At 39.2% G+C, this 17,451-nt stretch overlaps 1 protein-coding gene across 2 annotated transcripts in view; it reads left to right on the top strand.

Annotated features, from left to right (window-relative positions):
* The window catches only part of ZFAND6 (zinc finger AN1-type containing 6), a 38,246-nt gene extending 20,795 nt beyond the window's left edge, over positions 1-17,451 (top strand). Inside the window, exons 2-6 of one of the 2 annotated variants that reach the window (XM_084293341.1) lie at positions 3,638-3,807; positions 5,012-5,123; positions 7,266-7,366; positions 15,716-15,829; positions 16,446-17,451. In XM_084293341.1, the coding sequence (XP_084149467.1) occupies positions 3,657-3,807; positions 5,012-5,123; positions 7,266-7,366; positions 15,716-15,829; positions 16,446-16,594 (627 nt within the window). In that variant the 5' untranslated portion in view covers positions 3,638-3,656 and the 3' untranslated portion in view covers positions 16,595-17,451. The remainder of the gene's footprint in view (positions 1-3,637; positions 3,808-5,011; positions 5,124-7,265; positions 7,367-15,715; positions 15,830-16,445) is intronic. The other variant, XM_084293340.1, reaches the window with a different exon arrangement.

The raw sequence follows: 17,451 nt of genomic DNA, 5'->3' as shown, positions 1-17,451 counted from the left end.
ATTGCCGGCTCCAGTGCAGAGGAAGGGGTGGGAAGGCACAGCGGGGGCCGGGGTTGTGCAGGCAGGATTACCCCTTTCACAGCCCTGCTAAGGTGCAATTTCCCTGACAGCCCCCCATTACACGTGATGGTTGGGCTCGGCGACGTCGTGGGTCTTCCTGCATGAGGAATTAGAGACAGTTTTCACAGAATCACAGAATCACAGAATCACAGAATCACAGAATCACAGAATTTCTAGGTTGGAAGAGACCTCAAGGTCATCGAGTCCAACCTCCAACCTAACGCTAACAGCCCTCCACTAAACCATATCCCTAAGCTCTACATCTAAACGTCTTTTGAAGACTTCCAGGGATGGTGACTCCACCACTTCCCTGGGCAGCCTGTTCCAGTGCCTCACAACCCTTTCAGTGAAGAAGTTCTTCCTAACATCTAACCTAAAACTCCCCTGGCTCAACTTAAGCCCATTCCCCCTCGTCCTGTCACCAGGCACATGGGAGAACAGGCCAACCCCCACCTCGCTACAGCCTCCCTTGAGGTACCTAAAAAGAGCGATAAGGTCACCCCTGAGCCTCCTCTTCTCCAGGCTGAACAAGCCCAGCTCCCTCAGCCGCTCCTCGTAGGACTTGTTCCCCAGGCCCCTCACCAGCTTCGTCGCCCTTCTCTGCACCCGCTCAAGCACCTCGATGTCCTTCTTGTAGCGAGGGGCCCAAAACTGAACACAGTACTCGAGGTGCGGCCTCACCAGAGCTGAGTACAGGGGGATGATCACCTCCCTCGCCCTGCTGGTCACGCTGTTCCTGATACAAGCCAGGATGCCGTTGGCCTTCTTGGCCACCTGAGCACACTGCTGGCTCATATTCAGCCGACTATCCACCATCACTCCCAGGTCCTTCTCTGCCTGGCAGCTCTCCAACCATTCCTCTCCCAGTCTGTAGCTCTGCTTGGGGTTATTTTGAAGCACATCTTCTGAAGTTGAGCCTGGAGCTGGAGGGGGGAGGTCTTTGCTCCCCCCAAACATCTGTTCAGGGATCAGTTCAGCGGCTGCTCCCAGAGGCAGGGCAGCAGGCCTACCCTGCAGTGCTTGCTGCTGTCTGACTCCTGCCCGAGTTGTGGGGCAGGAATACCACCGAGGCATGGCACTTGGATCTCAACTGCCTTGTATTCTGAATGCCTGCTTTTGGCCGATGGTTTTCCTAAGGCTTTCAGCCCGCTCAGTTGCTGGAACAAGTGGTTCCCCGTGTGCCTTCAGCTGCTGTCTCCCACCCTAACCCTTCTCTTGTGCCCAGCAAGCGTAACAGATACAACTCGTTTAAGTGGCTGGTTTGCTAAGGTTGATAAATTTGATCCGTTTCAGTGCCTGTTTGCACTGAAAGGGAGGGAACAGCATGGGAGAGGGAGTGAGAAGCTCAGCAACAAGAGCTTATTGTGCTGGTTTGGCATTCTGTGGCTTTAGGGTTTAGGTAGATCAGATCAAGCATCTCACCCCGGAGCTCACAGGCTGCTAAAAGGGGTGGTCCCCCGTGTGGCATCCCGCCTGTTTGCATGCCATCCTTCACATCCCTTCCCAAATGTTTCCCCTGAGCGTGGTGCTTGTTTATGTTGGTTTGTGTGCATGGACTGATTGGGCTCACTGCCCTGCCAGAAGACTTGTGATGGCTTTCCTTCTCTTCCTGGCTTGGGGATCTAGTTGGTGGGTCAGTGCAGGTCCTGGTGAGCAGCAGAGCTGGTGGGGGCAGTGTATGTGATGGCCCCCTTCTGAATGCCACAAGCTATTGGAGAGGTTCAACCCCGTTCTCATTCGACTTCCTAACATTGCATCAGTTCAATACTCTTTTCTCCATTTTTATCCCCAAAATATTAGCAACCAATACAGGATCTTCCGTTTCCTGTGGCTTTCCTTAGAACTCTTCAGAAGAATCCCTGGCACTTCCCTTGGAGATCTGAGTGTTCTGGAGCTTCCTGCCATTGGTTTGTGCTTTGCCTGGTGGCTGGATCCACTGCTTAATGAACTCGGGAGCTGGCTGAGCTGGAACTCAGTCCAGCTTTTCTTGTTCTTCTTCTGGGCATCCTTGTGCACCTTTCACAATTTGTTTATTGAATTGGGGCAGGCTCTAAGTCCATGTTAGAAATTGTTATTGTGTGATTGCTTTAGCACCTGGTCCCTTCAGCAAGAGTTGTGTTGGGGAATAAGAAAATAAGCAGTAACTGGTGCTGTTACTGAGTTCCTGCACACTGCTTGAAGCTAACTGTTGAGCAGGAACCATGGTAAATTTTGAAAGTCAGTATAGTAGAGTTTTTTAATCTGCTGCTGTCTAAAATTAAAAGGTGTAATACTTGCCTTGTGACACCGAATCTCTATTAGCCGTTGAAATACTCTGTCCAAAATGTTTTTTAATTAGTCGTTCAGTCTTAAATGTACTATGCCAGGAGTGACTTGTGTAAGGTTTCACCTTTAAAGTGGTTTGAGTTACCAAAGCAGAGAAAACCCGTGTTAATTTCAGCTAAGCCATTTGAGTGAAGTGTAATGTTGGGCTCAGCCAGCATAAGAATTGAATTCCCACATGCGTTACTTGCAGCTTTGTTCAAAAGGGTTATCTGGAGAAAGGCAGGCATGAAAGTGCTCTTTTAGCCACAAGTATACTTCAGCAAAATCAAATTTAGCTGCAATTTGAGGTCAATGGGGGCTTTGTGTGTCAAAAATCAAATGCTTTTATATTGGGGTGGGAGAGTGCAGTCAAACAGATGAAATAAGCTTCAACCTGCAATTAAGGTTAATAAAATACCGAGATTTTTTTGTCTTCCTGCCTGTACATCTCCGTTGTCTTATATGTAGTTTATGGTTCTCAGAGCAGAGCACCTTACTGGCCAGGTTCTGTGTTGCTCCTAGCTTTGCAACCCAGAGATTTACTTCTGAGGTATCAATTTCCTATGCTTTTGGGAAATAACAACAAAATGCAACGGTTGTGGGTGTGAGAGGAGCTGAGGATATTTGTCTAAAAACAAAATAATGGGAAACTTGTTAGCATTTGGCTTCAAATGCATCTTATGTAAAAGGAAATGTTTTTACCCTGGTGTACTTCTGACTGTGGTTTAATTTAGTTTTATAACTTGGCAACTGGTAAAATATGCAAATATCTTGAAACCTCTTTCCCTCTGGATTTTCTTATCTCTGCTTTTGATATATATATACTGATATTACTTGAAGCATTGATTAGCAGTGATACTGATAATTTATCTTTGTTTTGACTTGCAAGGATTAAAGTCGTCTATGCTTCAATCTAATTTTTAATTGGGAGTGTTAAATGGTAGACCTAAATTGATCTTGAATGGAATAATTAATATGTTGAGATACTTAGTTCCTTAGTGAGAAACTTTTTTCTTTCACAACTGGTAAAAAATAAATAAATCTCAGCGAGTGACAGATGTCAATAACTCATCTACAAGTTGGACCATTAGAGAATAGGAGGTTCAAATACCATTGAAGAGGGGTGTTTGTGGTAATTCTGTTAAGAAGGTTTAAGGTTATCCATAAATGTCTCTTCTAGAAGATCTTGATGAACCTTAGGGAAATCCAGATTTCCAAACACGAACTGTAAAAGTTTTTCCTGAGGCCTCTAAATGAAATTTCTCAATTTCAGGTGTGTAGAAGAAGGGAAAATGGCTCAAGAAACCAACCGTAGCCAAGTGCCTATGCTTTGTTCCACTGGTTGCGGATTTTATGGGAACCCTCGTACAAATGGCATGTGTTCAGTGTGCTACAAAGAACATCTTCAAAGGCAGAACAGTAATGGTAGAATTAGTCCTCCTGGTAAGTAATGCTATTGTAGTGCTGTTTGAAATTTGAAATGGAAAGTTAGGCTGTAGCTTGATTCTTGACCATGTCCAGATACTAAATATGCTTGAAAGAATTAGAGCAAACCACTCTATCCTATTCAAGTTTTTTACCTGCTAGATTAAACTTGGGTGAAATGTTCACAGTGCAGTTGTGCTGTGATTAATCTGCTTAGAAGTTGCTAATATACTTTGTTTTAATACATGTATGTTATGTTGTTTCCAATGTCATGATAAAAATGCAGGAAAGCAGTACATCAACACATTTCCTGAAATTACTGACAATAGAGAGAACATCTAGCTTGGGGAATGTTTGTGAAAAACATTTAAAATACAGGCATCTAGGTTTGTAGCCTGATGCTAAAAGATTAACTTCCCCTTCTTTTGAAAAGTTTCTCCTAATGTCATAGTTTGTTATCCTTGTTTGGCCCAATATACTTTGGTACAAAGCAGATTGTGTTTATTTCTGTGGGTTGGGGAACTCTTCCTATACTGCTCCCCAGGAGTAAGCTAGGAGATCTCTTTTCCCCTTAAAATTCATGGCAGTTCTCTCAGAAAGAGGAACCCTGTCTCTATTTTACCTTCACTATGATGTTTCTGCTTGAGGAAGAAGAGAGAGGAAGTGCTTCCCTTTGGAACCTGACATGTCTCTTCTGGCTCAGCTGGATACTGACACCAAGAATCTCATGTTCTGTTCCTCAAGACTTCCTTAACTTTTAATATTAACTTCTAATATTTAAGCAATATATTTCATTGCTTGAAATCTGGGGTTCTAGGTTCTACAACTTTAGAATGGATCCTAAGGTGATGTTAGGGTTCAGTAATACTGTTTCTCACAGATCCATCTTGTTTTATTTAATAAAACTTATGTCAGAAAAATTGAGTTAATCCTGAGAAGGCTGTTTGTAGACACTTGAGGTAGCAGAAAATAGTAACTATTTTAAAGCTCCAGCTCTACGGTTTTGTGTTGTGGAACTTGTGGGGGCTTGGGGCTTGGAACATGTTCAAAACATGGCCAAGCAAAATTACTTCTTGTAAAATTATTTTTCATTATGGTATTGACTGAGATTCAGTTACTTTCCTGGCTCATGTCACAGAGGTCGAAGAATAATTGCACTGTGTAATTTATGTAATCCCAGGAAGTAGTGTACCACATTTTTACATTAGTGTCTTCCTTCCAGCAACTTCTGTCAGTAGTATAACTGAGTCCTTACCAGTTCAATGCACAGAAGGCAGTGCCCAAGAAACTCAGTCAACTTTAGATTCTACATCAACTCCATCTATGCAGCCAAGGTAAGTGGTTTCTGTTATTTTTTTGTACATAAAAATGTTTTAATCAGCATGATGAAATTAACTATGCTCTGACTCTGCATAATTAAATGCCAAGACCTGAATTAGGAAAACATGCAAGATTTGACTGAGAAATTTAAAGCATGGGATCTCAGTAAATAGTGGCCGATCTGTTAGCTACATCTTGCATTCAAATGCAAATTTGCCTTTAGAATTTAGCCTCAAATAGGAGTATTGCCAGCTTCATGCTGTTCTACAAAGACTTGTCTGGCTAGTCTTCCGGCTCTGCAATGTGCAGTTGGTTGTATATTTACCAAAGGAGAGCTCTTTCCATCCCAGAAATTTGAGGGTTTTGTAAAATGGCAGAAAGCTATTGACTAGTACTCTCGTAAATAAACGTATGATAATGTGTTAAGGAATAGTTGTTTCACAAAAAGTGGAACATACAGAGGAAAAGATGTCTGACTCTTAGTACAAGTGGTACCGCTGAACTGATGTCTTATTAAACAACTAATTTCCAACCTGATTACTCAAGGAGAGGTAACAGCCTGTTGTAAATCCCTCAGACTTAAAGTGCTTTCCATTTGTGAAAGCTAAATATTTATTTGGTAGCTGCATTTCAGTTTAGGAAGACATAACCAACAGGAACTTTTTTTTAAAGTGCTTTGGAAATTTTTGCAGTGAAAAACATTAGTTACACTATGGAAGCTAAATGAAAGTATGTAATAAGGGACAGGCCAAGGGTAAGCAGGATCTGATTTCATCTGTTATTGTTGACTGATTCTGTTCAGACTGTTTTCTGCTCCTTAGCTTTTTATAGGAGGTGTTATCTCATGCTTGGGTCCTGCATATGAACTGAGTGCTAGGTGCCATGCTTGATGCTATATTCGATCTTTCTATTCTGGGATTTCTAATTGAGGTAGAAAGTATATATCTTACCCTGCTATAACACTTAATCTGTATTTAAAAAGAAACACCTGTTATATATATATTTATACATAGATAATTGTATATATACATATATAAAATCATCTAGGTCAACGCACAGAGGTGAACCAATTACAGTGCCTTGGGTTTGTTTTCCCACCTAACCTTTACAGTATTCACTTTTTTTAAAAAGTATTTTTTTGATCACTAGCTCAGCTACAGAAGAAAATATGGATGGCGGCTCTGAGACTGGCATTTTAAAAAATCAGTATTGCTTGTTCTTTTTTCCAAAGTAAAAGTAGGGGCTCTGGTCATGCTTCAGAGTTATGATACACTGAGAAAATGTCTGCTAAATTGAAAATGGACTTTCGTAGGTGACCTAGTCTGCAGTTCAAGACCTCTATGTAACACTTGGCAATTAAAATTACAGCTCTGGTGCCCTGGTTGCGTCATGGACTACTAGTAGGGCTTTGTTGGTTCATAGACCGCTGGGTAATCTGATTTCTTGGATTCAGAGTGAATCCCTGAGAGGAAGGTGAGAAATAAATTGGACAAGTGGATCGTTTTACCCCTCACTTGGGCCTTGTCCCACAGCACAAGTGCTGCTGAGCAGTTTGTCTGCAACTGCTAGAATTAAATCTGTCTCCCGTAACTGTCCAGGGTATTCACCTCTGAGTTTTCAGACACACTGATTTTAGCTGACAGGGTTGAGAAATCTGGCCATCACTGCTTTTCACTGCAAAAATGTAAGGGGTTCTTCATACAACTGCGGATTCTTTATTGCTGGAAACATTGACATGCTGCAATTTTCTTGTTCACTGGAATCACTGGAATACCAGAAGTAGCTCCTCTACAATTATCTCGATGGCGTATGTTAGAAATCTTTGCGAATGTTGCATTGTTGCTTCTGTGTGGAAGGATAGCATGCCAAACTACAAAAAGGGGGGGGGGGGGAGAAGAGGCAAACGTTTTTTGGTAGTTGAACTGACTTACTATATTCACTATGAATGCAGTGAATGCAAAAATGTTCAATTTTTCATCAGCTCAGCTTGTCTGGTATTCTTAGCGTAACACTTTTTTTTTTAGTGGTTACTAAAGCAACTTCAGAGTGAAAAGTTTTGGCATGCTCTCTTGTCAAGACTTTAAAGTATTTCTTTAATGAATGCTCTTAGGGTATGGATGTGTCTTCTTTAAAAATAACTTTTTTTTCCCTTCTAGCCCTGTGTCAAGTCAGTCACTTTTAACAGAATCTGTAGCATCATCCCAACCGGATAGTACGGCTGTGGACAAAACAGTACCTGAGACAGAAGACTTGCAAGGTTGGTGCCTAGTTTTCAGAGATGGATCTTATGAATAATGTTTTTAAATCTGTGTTCATAATACACTCCTGTTGGAATGATGGCTCATTCTCAAAACCAAATGTTCTGTGAAATCAGATGGCAAAATAAGCATTTTTTAATATATGAGCCTTAAACTGGAAATTTCTAACTTGAATTGTGGATTTCAGTATCTGTTGCAGCAGGTTTATTAATTGGGGTTGGAAATGCACATCATAAATAAAGCTATTGTTAGGTCTTTATGCCACAGCTGCTGCATGCAGATAGAGCTCTGACTATATATTACTTCCCAAAATAGTCATTTTCAAGTAGGGCAAATATCACAGAAGTTTAAGCATATTTGTTAAAGAGGGTGCTATGTCATAGCTAAGAACAGTGTTATTCTCTAGTATAAACATGAAATGCCTACAAAAGAGCCTTTCACCTAAGAATTTTATTGGCTCTGGTGTAATATTTTAAACCACTGAAATTAATGTTACCAAAGATAAAATTACAGAACTATGCACTCTGGTTGCTTGAAGGAAAATAACTGAGTGGATCACTTCAACTATATAGGCCTAAAATCCTTATTGTTCTTACAATGTAAAGTGTTTTTTTCCTCATTGATTCTTATGTACAGGCTTGCAGAGCTTAAAACTATAGTGTTTGATAGCATTTATTAGCAAAATGCAAAAATAACAGTATACCAAGTCTGCTCAGGCCTGTAATCTACAGACGTTAAAAAAGTTATTTTAAGGTAAGTCAGTAAGTATTCTGCTTTTTCTTTTGCTGACACAGCTAAAGCTTCAGTGAGTAGAGCTCTGTTTCTATGGACTTGTCTTTAAATAGTTGTTTGGGTTTTCCCATAAATAGAACATACAATTACACTTAAAGCTGATAAATATGATTTTTGTTGAACTTCCAGTATTGCAGATATTATACTGAACATGAATTCTCCCTTTTTATAAAGCAAAATAGTAAAGTCATTGTTTGTGACTGTTACCTCCTCGGTGCTGAGTAAAGGCCACATCATTGGTCACACAAACAGTAGCTGTGAAACTCAGAAAAAAGGTTGTAATGCTAATGCCATTTTGTACTAGCCTTTGAGAAGTCAGTTATTGAACAAATGCTTGTTTAGTCTTGAAGATGTATTCTGGATGTATGTTCTAATAGTTGTTACTTTGTTTTCTGGAGCTGAAAGCTTTTGTTGCCTCAGCTTTCACAATGCACACAAGGCATGCTCTTAATACATAGATCAATGACATCTGACCCTACCTGGTTTGACAGAAGAGCAAGGGCTGAAAAGGCTTATGCTTCTCAAGTCATATATATTTGCCCAGTGGAGGTAGATTTGCAAGGTGTGCTTTCAGCTGATACACCGCTTAGTAATAAAAATAGTTTTACTTTCAGCTTAGCACTATAGAGAAACTGGGATGCGCTGCGTATCAACTGTAACCTAGCTCCTATGCAGGTATATCCCTTGCAGGGGACCTCAGAAGTAGAACAAGCACTGCAGATACACAAATTTGCTACTACAGGTTTATTCTGGTATTGACATAACATGTATCAGGCAATATAATGTCAATTTTTGTAAGCTGTTTTTCCTTTGACCGTCATGTTTTTTTCTCCCTCACTACTTCAAAAGTTTCCACAACCTGTTAGTCTCATGATCTTCGTTTTCCATCCAGTGCCTGAATTAATGTCTCTGTTTACATATGTATCTTGCTTGCTTGGCTTAGCTGTAAATCAGAACTCCGAGTTAGTAGCATGTACTGCTTTTTCACTTGGAGGCAGAAGGAAGAGTACTTTATTTTAAAATATAATCTTTGGTTCTGGTACTGTGTGGTGACTTGGGCCAGTGAAAAGACTTTCCCCAACAAATTTCCAGAAGAATGTCTCTCTTCTTAGCCATTTGGATAAATGTTTGCTCCTTCTAATTCTCCTTAGGAGAAGATGGTTTCATAGCTAGAAGTTCTGATTTCAAGGGTATATTCCTATTTTACAGTATGCATTTCAAGGGTCAACCAATGTCTGGTGTTTAGAGTACTTCAGCTGTGTCCTTTTCTTTGTACCTTAATGATTTCTAAACTAAGAACATCAGCACGTAATTGCAGTTCTAAATTACAATCTCTATTTATAACTCATGGTGGCAGGGTCAGCCCCATTTTCTGAAGAGTGCTTCTGTGCTGTCCCTTAACTGAAAATCATAGGAAATGTAGTGTTTCCAGTTTTAATATTCTACTTTAAAAAGTGTAAGTTTGGAAAGAAAGCAACTTATAATGGATGCTAAGTGGACTTAATTGAATTGTCACAATTCTGCATCCTAAAGACTCTTTTTTTTTTTTTCTCACATCGTTCAGAATTTGAATTTTAGGCTGTTGACAAGAATGTAACAGAAATGTGTGAACCAATTATTTAGCATTGTCTAGCTATGTAATATTTAAAAAAAAAAAGTCTCAGTATTGTGGGAATTGGTCTCAGACAGAAGACCTTATAATTCTACTCATGTTGGTGCGGGGGAGGAACAAAAAATAAAATTGTCTGATTCAATCACTTGTTCAGCATTTATTATTCTGAAAAATATTGCTTCATTAGAATACTTGTCTGAAGCAAATTGTTTTGTACTGCTATAATAAGTTAGTCTACTGCAGTTGTTTGGTTGAAGTCCCATTACTTAACATTTATTAGAACTTAGTAGTATATAAAATCAATGAAAGATTAGCTGAATGCTTGGTTTCCTAGATCATTTTAAAGCAGACATAAATGGACTTGAGCTGTGTGCACACAGTCCTTGCTGTTTGCAGAGAAACTAAAACCACAAAGCTAAAATCCCAAAGAGCAGTTGAGATTTTTCTCTTCGTTGAATTTGTGTTTCAAAAGAAATAAAGGAAAATTACAGAATACATTAATAAATTTGGTCTTTACATTTAGTGATTGCCATAATGCTCGTAGGTACTGAACACCACAAAAAGCCCAGGTGCTAAATAGTGGCTAATAGATATTTTTATTTTGAATGTAATGTTCTTATGAACATATCATTAAAGGTGACCTAAAATGAAACACATTATAGTAGGTTCAATCGAGCTTCTCTAGCAGCTTTCTTCTATTTGGAGCATTTCTTGAGTTCAGTTGAAGAAATGTCTCATAGATGCTGTACCTCTCACTCATTACAGCACTGTTATAATTAGCCGGTCAGGATTCCTTATTTGTTAGCCAGTGGGTTAATGGGGCTGCCTCCTGGCAAGCCTGCAAGCGAATAAAGAGGCATTTCACTGCTCTAGGATTAACAGTCTTAAGACCATCCAGGTTAGGATGTGTACTCTATATTTCAGGGATGCTTTTAAAGGTAAATGAAACTTGTCCTGGGAAGTAGGATTATTCTAACATGTACTTAGTGGAGATCTTGCAGCTCAAGAGCATTGGGATCGAAGTACAAGCTATATTAATGGGTGAGCTCTCAGCCTCTGAGACTGAAAACTACAGAATACCAAGAGAAACAATTTGTTTTTTGAGCACGTTGTGAATTAGGAAGGTCCATATATTAGCACTGCAAAACTCAATCAATAATGTAATGTGGCACTATTAGTATTTTGAAAAATCAAGCTTAACCAACTTGAATAACTAGCTAAAAGGTGCATGTTTGTTCTTCTCAATGAAATCACCTGGCTTGGCATTGCTCTAGGTTTTTGAGAGTTAAAACATTGTAGTAATTATCATTGCTGACTAAATAAAAAAGCTTAATATTAAAACCAATGAGTAGCTGCAGAATTTTATGTAGAGATAACTTGGACTTAATGTGAATTCTAGTGAACTAACGGCATCTACTGCAGTGGGCCTTATCAGGGCTGTTTAAGTAAACAGTGCTGGAAAGGAATTGATGGATACTTCAGGTTTTTGTGACAGTACCAGGGATTTAGATGTAGAGTATAATTTTGATGCAGAAAATTATGTAGGATAGCCTGGGATACCAGCTGAATGATCCAGGGAGAGATGAAATGTTTATGATAGAGGTTTAAACTAAGTTCTGTGGGTAAGTGTGCTTTTATTTAAATGTTCTGTTATCTTAAGTAAACTTTTACTTAGTGCTTCCGTACTAAAACTGCATACAAGCTCTCTTATGTACATAGTAAAATATATATATTTTTTTAACTTCTGCTCTTCTGCTAAGGCTACTCATGTAGCTCAGTGATGTGTTTTTTTCTGGCGAACTTTGCTTTCTAGTTCACATTTGTAAGAAATAGCTCATGTTTGTAGTCCATGATTTTAGTAAATGATTTATTAAAAAAAAAAAAAATGCAAATAAATACTGTAGCTTTAATACATTTTTTTCCTTTGCATATTTTTTCTTTTCATATACTAGTTTTGTTCTTACCAGTCTTTCATTTTTATCTTCCTCTCCAGGTTTCTATGGGAGTAACTGATCTTTCGTGTTTTACCTCTTGTCACAAAACATTTATCACTTTTAGCCTCACTTTCTATTATTATTAGAGAGTTTCTCCTGTAGAGTATCAGTGAAAACTTGGTGTACCCCACATCTTTTAAATATAAAATTTTACACACAGTTTTATTCCATTAAAAAAAATCAAAAAAAAAAAAATAATCAGGGGAAACCCCAGCCTTATGATGGAATATAAATGTAGCTTTCAGTTTTGGAAGTAAGGCTTGCTTTCCCAGTTTGCGTAAGATCTGCAGCAGTTCAGAGGCAGTTGGGAATCAGATAAAGGAAGCTTGGGTTCTCTGATAGTTTCTCAGATGCTTTGACATCTGAAGAGTCTCACCTCAAGGAAAAGCTGGAGCTACCATCAGTCCTTGGCTGAAAGAACTGAATTTTAATCCAGTCTTTTTTCATTTCCATAGTATCTGCTGGACTTTATCTTTCTCGTCTTCGCTTGTAGGCTCAAGATGAAAAGTATGGGATGAGGAGGGGAAACTCTTTTCCCTACATTATAACAGGTTGTTTGGTAACAGTTTGAGAAGTTAGAGGATGCTGGATGCTTTTTTCAGCTGCTAGTTTTAGTTTAACTGCAATAATGGAAATTTTAAGGGGGAGTGAAGTAGTTCAAAAGAGTGTAGGTGAAAGGTTTCTGAGGAAAACTAGGGGAATGTGCTTGCATTTTTTACACAGCTTTCAAAGAAGTATTTTGTCTGTGCTAGTGAAATGTTGGTCTGATCCAAGTGGATAAAATTTAGGAAGCAAGCCTTTCTAAACTGCATAGAAACTTAGTGTGAAGTGCAAGTGATGTAAGAAAGTTGATTTCTCCTTTTGTCCTGTCTTTAATCTGAGACTGAAACAATCCCTCTGCACTGTTTAGCTCACGTGGGTGGAAAAATGCAAACAAAAAACCCACCACAAAACTGGAATGCACCAATATCCTACTGTTACCTTTTTGTAGGTGCAGCGTATTTTAGGTTGATTACTTCAGTTTGTTGTCAAAATGTTAGTAGTGATCTTCTGGTTAGGGTTAACCTTAAGTATTGCATTCATTTGGAGGAGACTGTGTTCTTCTTACTAGGTTTGATGAAATGCACTTAAAAGGTAAATATAGCTGTTAGTCCCCTTCCTGTGGGAATGACCTTTTTCTTTCAGAAACTCTGCCTGGTAATAGAGAGGCAACAAACATAAAGCATCCAGAGCAGGGGGAGAGAAGAGAACAGAAGAGATGTCAGGAGCTTTGCAACAAACGTGCTCGGTTCTGTGTTGAGCCTGCAGGGATACAAGGACTGAAGCGTGCTTCATCTCCTAGGTGCTGTTTTCATGGTCAGTCAGAGTATGTTGAAGTTCAAGCAAGCTTGGCACAAGCAAAGCAGTAGCAAAAGCTTCTGCCTCTAGGAGGAAATCCAGGCTCTGGTTGTTTTGATCAGCTAGGAACATGTTCTGTAAAACAAGGAGCGTCTAGCAGGCAGGCCAACTTGTCACCTGCAGAAAAATGAGTGTTTCTTCATGCTTTATTCTTTTTCGGTTAGTTGGCAGCTTGTACTGGTACTGCCAGTGCTTCTGTTCTCTAGCTAAAGGCAGAGCTGGGGCTGGGGGAAGGGAGGGAACCGGTTCAAGCAACACAGGCAGCAGCATCCTGGAATCCAGACAAAGTACAGCAGCTGGGAGTGGTTGCAACATATTTCCTGCGAGCTCCAAGCAGGGTGGTATTGCACTTTACCTGGCTTTTTTTTCTATTGTGTTTATCGTGTTTAGTTTATAGACGGAGCACTAAGCACTGGTGCCTTATTATCTAAAGGTGGTTTAGTAGTCAGGACATCTATAATTATCAAAGAGGATTTTGAGTTAAATCTCTGGCTTCCATGGAAAAGCAAACGGATCTAAAATTTATGGTTACTACAGTAGGTACAAAATGACTCGTGGCAGCAGTAGAAAAATCTTCCCACTCGGTTCCACAGAAAGCAGCAGCCCTTAAATATTTTTAAACCTTTTTTAGTGTGAGATTCATATGCACAAAGAAGATCTATGTATGTATTAGAGCCTTGTTATGCAGGGAACAGTGCCAGTTTTTCCTAAATCTGGCTAACAGTTAAAGGCTTTCTGTAAAACTTATATTGAAATAACTGGATCTTGCTGCAAGAGGAAATGCAAGCCTGAGAGTTTTAGCTCCTAAATGCCAATTTATGGCATAAAGCTTTCTTAACAAATTAATGAACATAGGAATGTCTGTTCCATATAATATGGCAAGAGTTCATTTCAGTAACTCTTACTTCTGATACTTACCTCACATCTTTTGATCCTTAAAGCATTTATACTTATATTGCAAACCTTTTAATGTTGTCTGTCCACTCACATATTTGCCCTTTAACAGCCATGTAAAGTCACTTGCAAACTATTATTTTATAAATTTCAGGAAAAGAAAAAGCTGCTGCTTGCGACATAGATGGTGATTTTAAAATGGTTTAATAGCCTGTCCTTGCCATCTTAACATTTGAAATATACTACCCACTTCTGCAAAGTCTCTGCTGTTCAGATATTTTTCTAGCTGTTGTTGTCTCTACCATGTTTTGATACAATACAAAAAGACAAAGTGCTACTTCCTTAACCACCCTCTACCCCACAAAAAAAAATGAATAGTAGCACGAGGAGAGGGGAGAGCAAAAACCACCTGGATTATGGAGCAGAGTCACTGTCAACTGGCACAGAACTAGCAAGGTCCTTGATACATCTGACAGCCTGTGCCTAACAAAAGTCCAGCTGCACAGAGATGCCTGCAGCTATTTCCTGATAAATGTCTGGGCTTGGTGCTGTATTTTATTCTTTACCACACTGGTTCTAGTTCTGCTCCCACTGATGCTCCTCTGAGCTGGAGCTTGCTTTTGTTCTTTCCCTCTTTTGCTGCAAATACTCCTAGCTTGTGTGTACCTTACTAGAAACTTGTCCTGCTGTCATACAGCAATAGCTGCTTGGCAGAGCTCGGATCTTAGCGCTTCTTGGAATTAAGTGTTGTTTTTTTTCCTGGTTTCTATTTCTGTTTTGTAATGTAAGGAATGTGCAAATACTTGAGGAAAACCAGCCAATATCTATTTTTACCTAGGTAAGGCAAATACTACAATTACTTGTTTATAATCTTCCATGTAACCTGTCCCTTTCAGACATGGGAAAATATAAAGGTAGTCTGAAGGTTGTCCCAGCAAGTCTCTTTAAAATGAGATAGGCGTTTACCTACCTCCTGAGTTTCAGGGTAGTGTACTTCCCCTTATATTTCTGTGCATCTTTGGCTATTAGTATCTTATCTCTAATTAGTGGCGAGCCCCTGTGTGGGCTTTCTCCAGGTGTATATGAGCAGCAGCATCACAGTAGTAGAGACTGTTCTGAAACACTGCACGTTGTATGGCTTCAGTATTGCAGCCTTCAGCAAAAAATAACGTTGCTTCAGCATTTGGAAGGGAATGTTTTTCTGAACCAATCCTAATAATATGCAAAGCTGCTTATACTTTTTATAAGCAGATCTTAAGAAACAGACCAGTAACACACATAGGAAACACTTGGTGTTGGATGTTCATTTTCTTCCAGAATTTGGTAACACTGAATCTCAAACCTAATTTTTATTTATTCTGATGTATAAAGGGATGGACATCAATTTTTTTCCTTTATGGTATTGTTGTACTGTGGGTTTTGTATGAGTGTTCAGTGAATTCTCTCCATGAATTAGGCTGAAGGTTCGGAGGGAAGGAGTTCTAGTACCAGAGCTGTGAGTACGTTATACTTCAGACATGAAAGTTGCAGCAAAATTGCTAACCCCAGAGCCTAAATTTACAATGTGGGATTTAGTTTTATCATATGACTTAAAGAGGGGGTAGGGAGAGAGACAGAGAGATGCTTTTCCACTGTTCTCATCAACTTTTTAATATTAGCTTCAGTGTCAGAGAACGCAGAGCCTACACCTGAAGAACAAGACAAGTCACTTGACAAACCAAAACAGAAAAAGAATCGCTGTTTCATGTGCAGGAAGAAGGTTGGACTTACTGGTAAGAAATACCAATTTTACTTCTCTTTCTGAAAAGGAGATGTAGGCTTTGGACCTTTGAAAGGGTCTTCTCTTAGGGCAGAAATGGGGCTTGGACATCTCTTGATGCTGTAAATTTGAAATAAAAATTGGGCAAAGGTGTTTTCAGCTGGCTTGTACTAGGTTTAGTCTTTCATGTATGCATTTTGTTTTTCAGCTTCCTTTTTTTTTTCCTAGTGAAATTTATAATTCCAAATATTGCCCTTTTGAAGTCTGCATAGCTGAGGAATTGGCTGATGTTTGCTGCCCTTCGCTAACCACCTTTTGCAGTGGTTCAGTGAAAGGGCCTGAGGAGCTTGAGTTCTTTGGGGTGAAGATTAGCAAATTAAATGAGCAGGAGGTCTCCAAGAGTGTTTTGTACTAGTATATCATGATAGGAGGGGATGGTCAAGTCAAATCTTACTGTAATTGCTTAAATATATTGTTTGTGATTCTTATGCTTTCTGCAGCAGAGGCTCTTTGGCTGATTGACACTGGTGACTGAGATTTATTGATAGTGAGTGAACACATTCAGGATTTAAAACAAGCCAGTCTAATTAAGAATGTTGAAATGGCTAAACTAATATTTGTGTCCACAGGGTTCGAGTGTCGGTGTGGAAACGTTTACTGTGGTATGCACCGCTATTCAGATGTACACAGTTGCTCTTACAATTATAAAGCTGATGCTGCTGAGAAAATCAGAAAAGAGAATCCTGTAGTTGTTGGGGAAAAGATCCAGAAGATCTGAACTGCTGCTTCTGCTGGAATACAAAATCCTTTGACCATCTGCAGATTAAATTGACTTGAGCTTTTTTCCTTAGTCATCAGGAATGTAGAGCAGTGTATCTTGCCTAGACCTTTTAATCATGCATGTCATCAGATGAATAGATTTTGTTTTTGTTTCTGTTTTTTTTTTTTTTTTTGAAAATGACTGAACATTTATTTTCATTGCAGTTTTCTGTGGCTAAAGACTTAAGTAAAACTTTACAAGTATTATCCTTTAAGATCATTTTAATTTTAGTTGAGTGCAGAGGGCTTTTATAACAAACATGGAGAAAATATTGGAGGGCTGTGCTTTTCCAGGTTAAAACATGCATGCGTTAACTTTGCAGTTTATTTTCTTGTTGTATATAGCTTTTCTCTGCAGCACAATTTCCTTTTTTTGATAATGCCTTGTATGGCACAACTAGTTATCAGTAACTGAATGTATTTTAATCATTATGGCTGCTTCTGTTTTTTTCCCCATTAACGAGAGGTTATACATGTTCGCATATTAGCTTGTTTGCACCCTCTACCTATTTATGTATGAATCATTTGTAATGAGAGCGTGTGCTGAGATTGTCTGTGTGTTTTTTTTTAAATTGGTTTTTGTTTTTGTGTGTATGGGGGGAAGGCTGTATGCACATCACTGACTGCAGGTTTCATTGGGATTACATCCATCAGTCTGTCTGTACACAAATATGAAGAATGATCTGAAGTACCTGTGCTGTATTTATGTTTATCCACGTCTTAACTTTGATTAAATAAAATTAAAAAAAAAAAAAAAATTGAGCCCCTGTGGCTGTCACTAGCATCTGTCATCTGGATTTTTCCTGGTTTATTTTC

The sequence above is a fragment of the Netta rufina genome (assembly GCF_964035555.1).
Source record: "Netta rufina genome assembly, chromosome: 11".
Classification (NCBI taxonomy): domain Eukaryota; kingdom Metazoa; phylum Chordata; class Aves; order Anseriformes; family Anatidae; genus Netta; species Netta rufina.
Note: the sequence above shows the minus strand (reverse complement) of the source record. Positions and strands in the feature narration are given on the sequence as shown.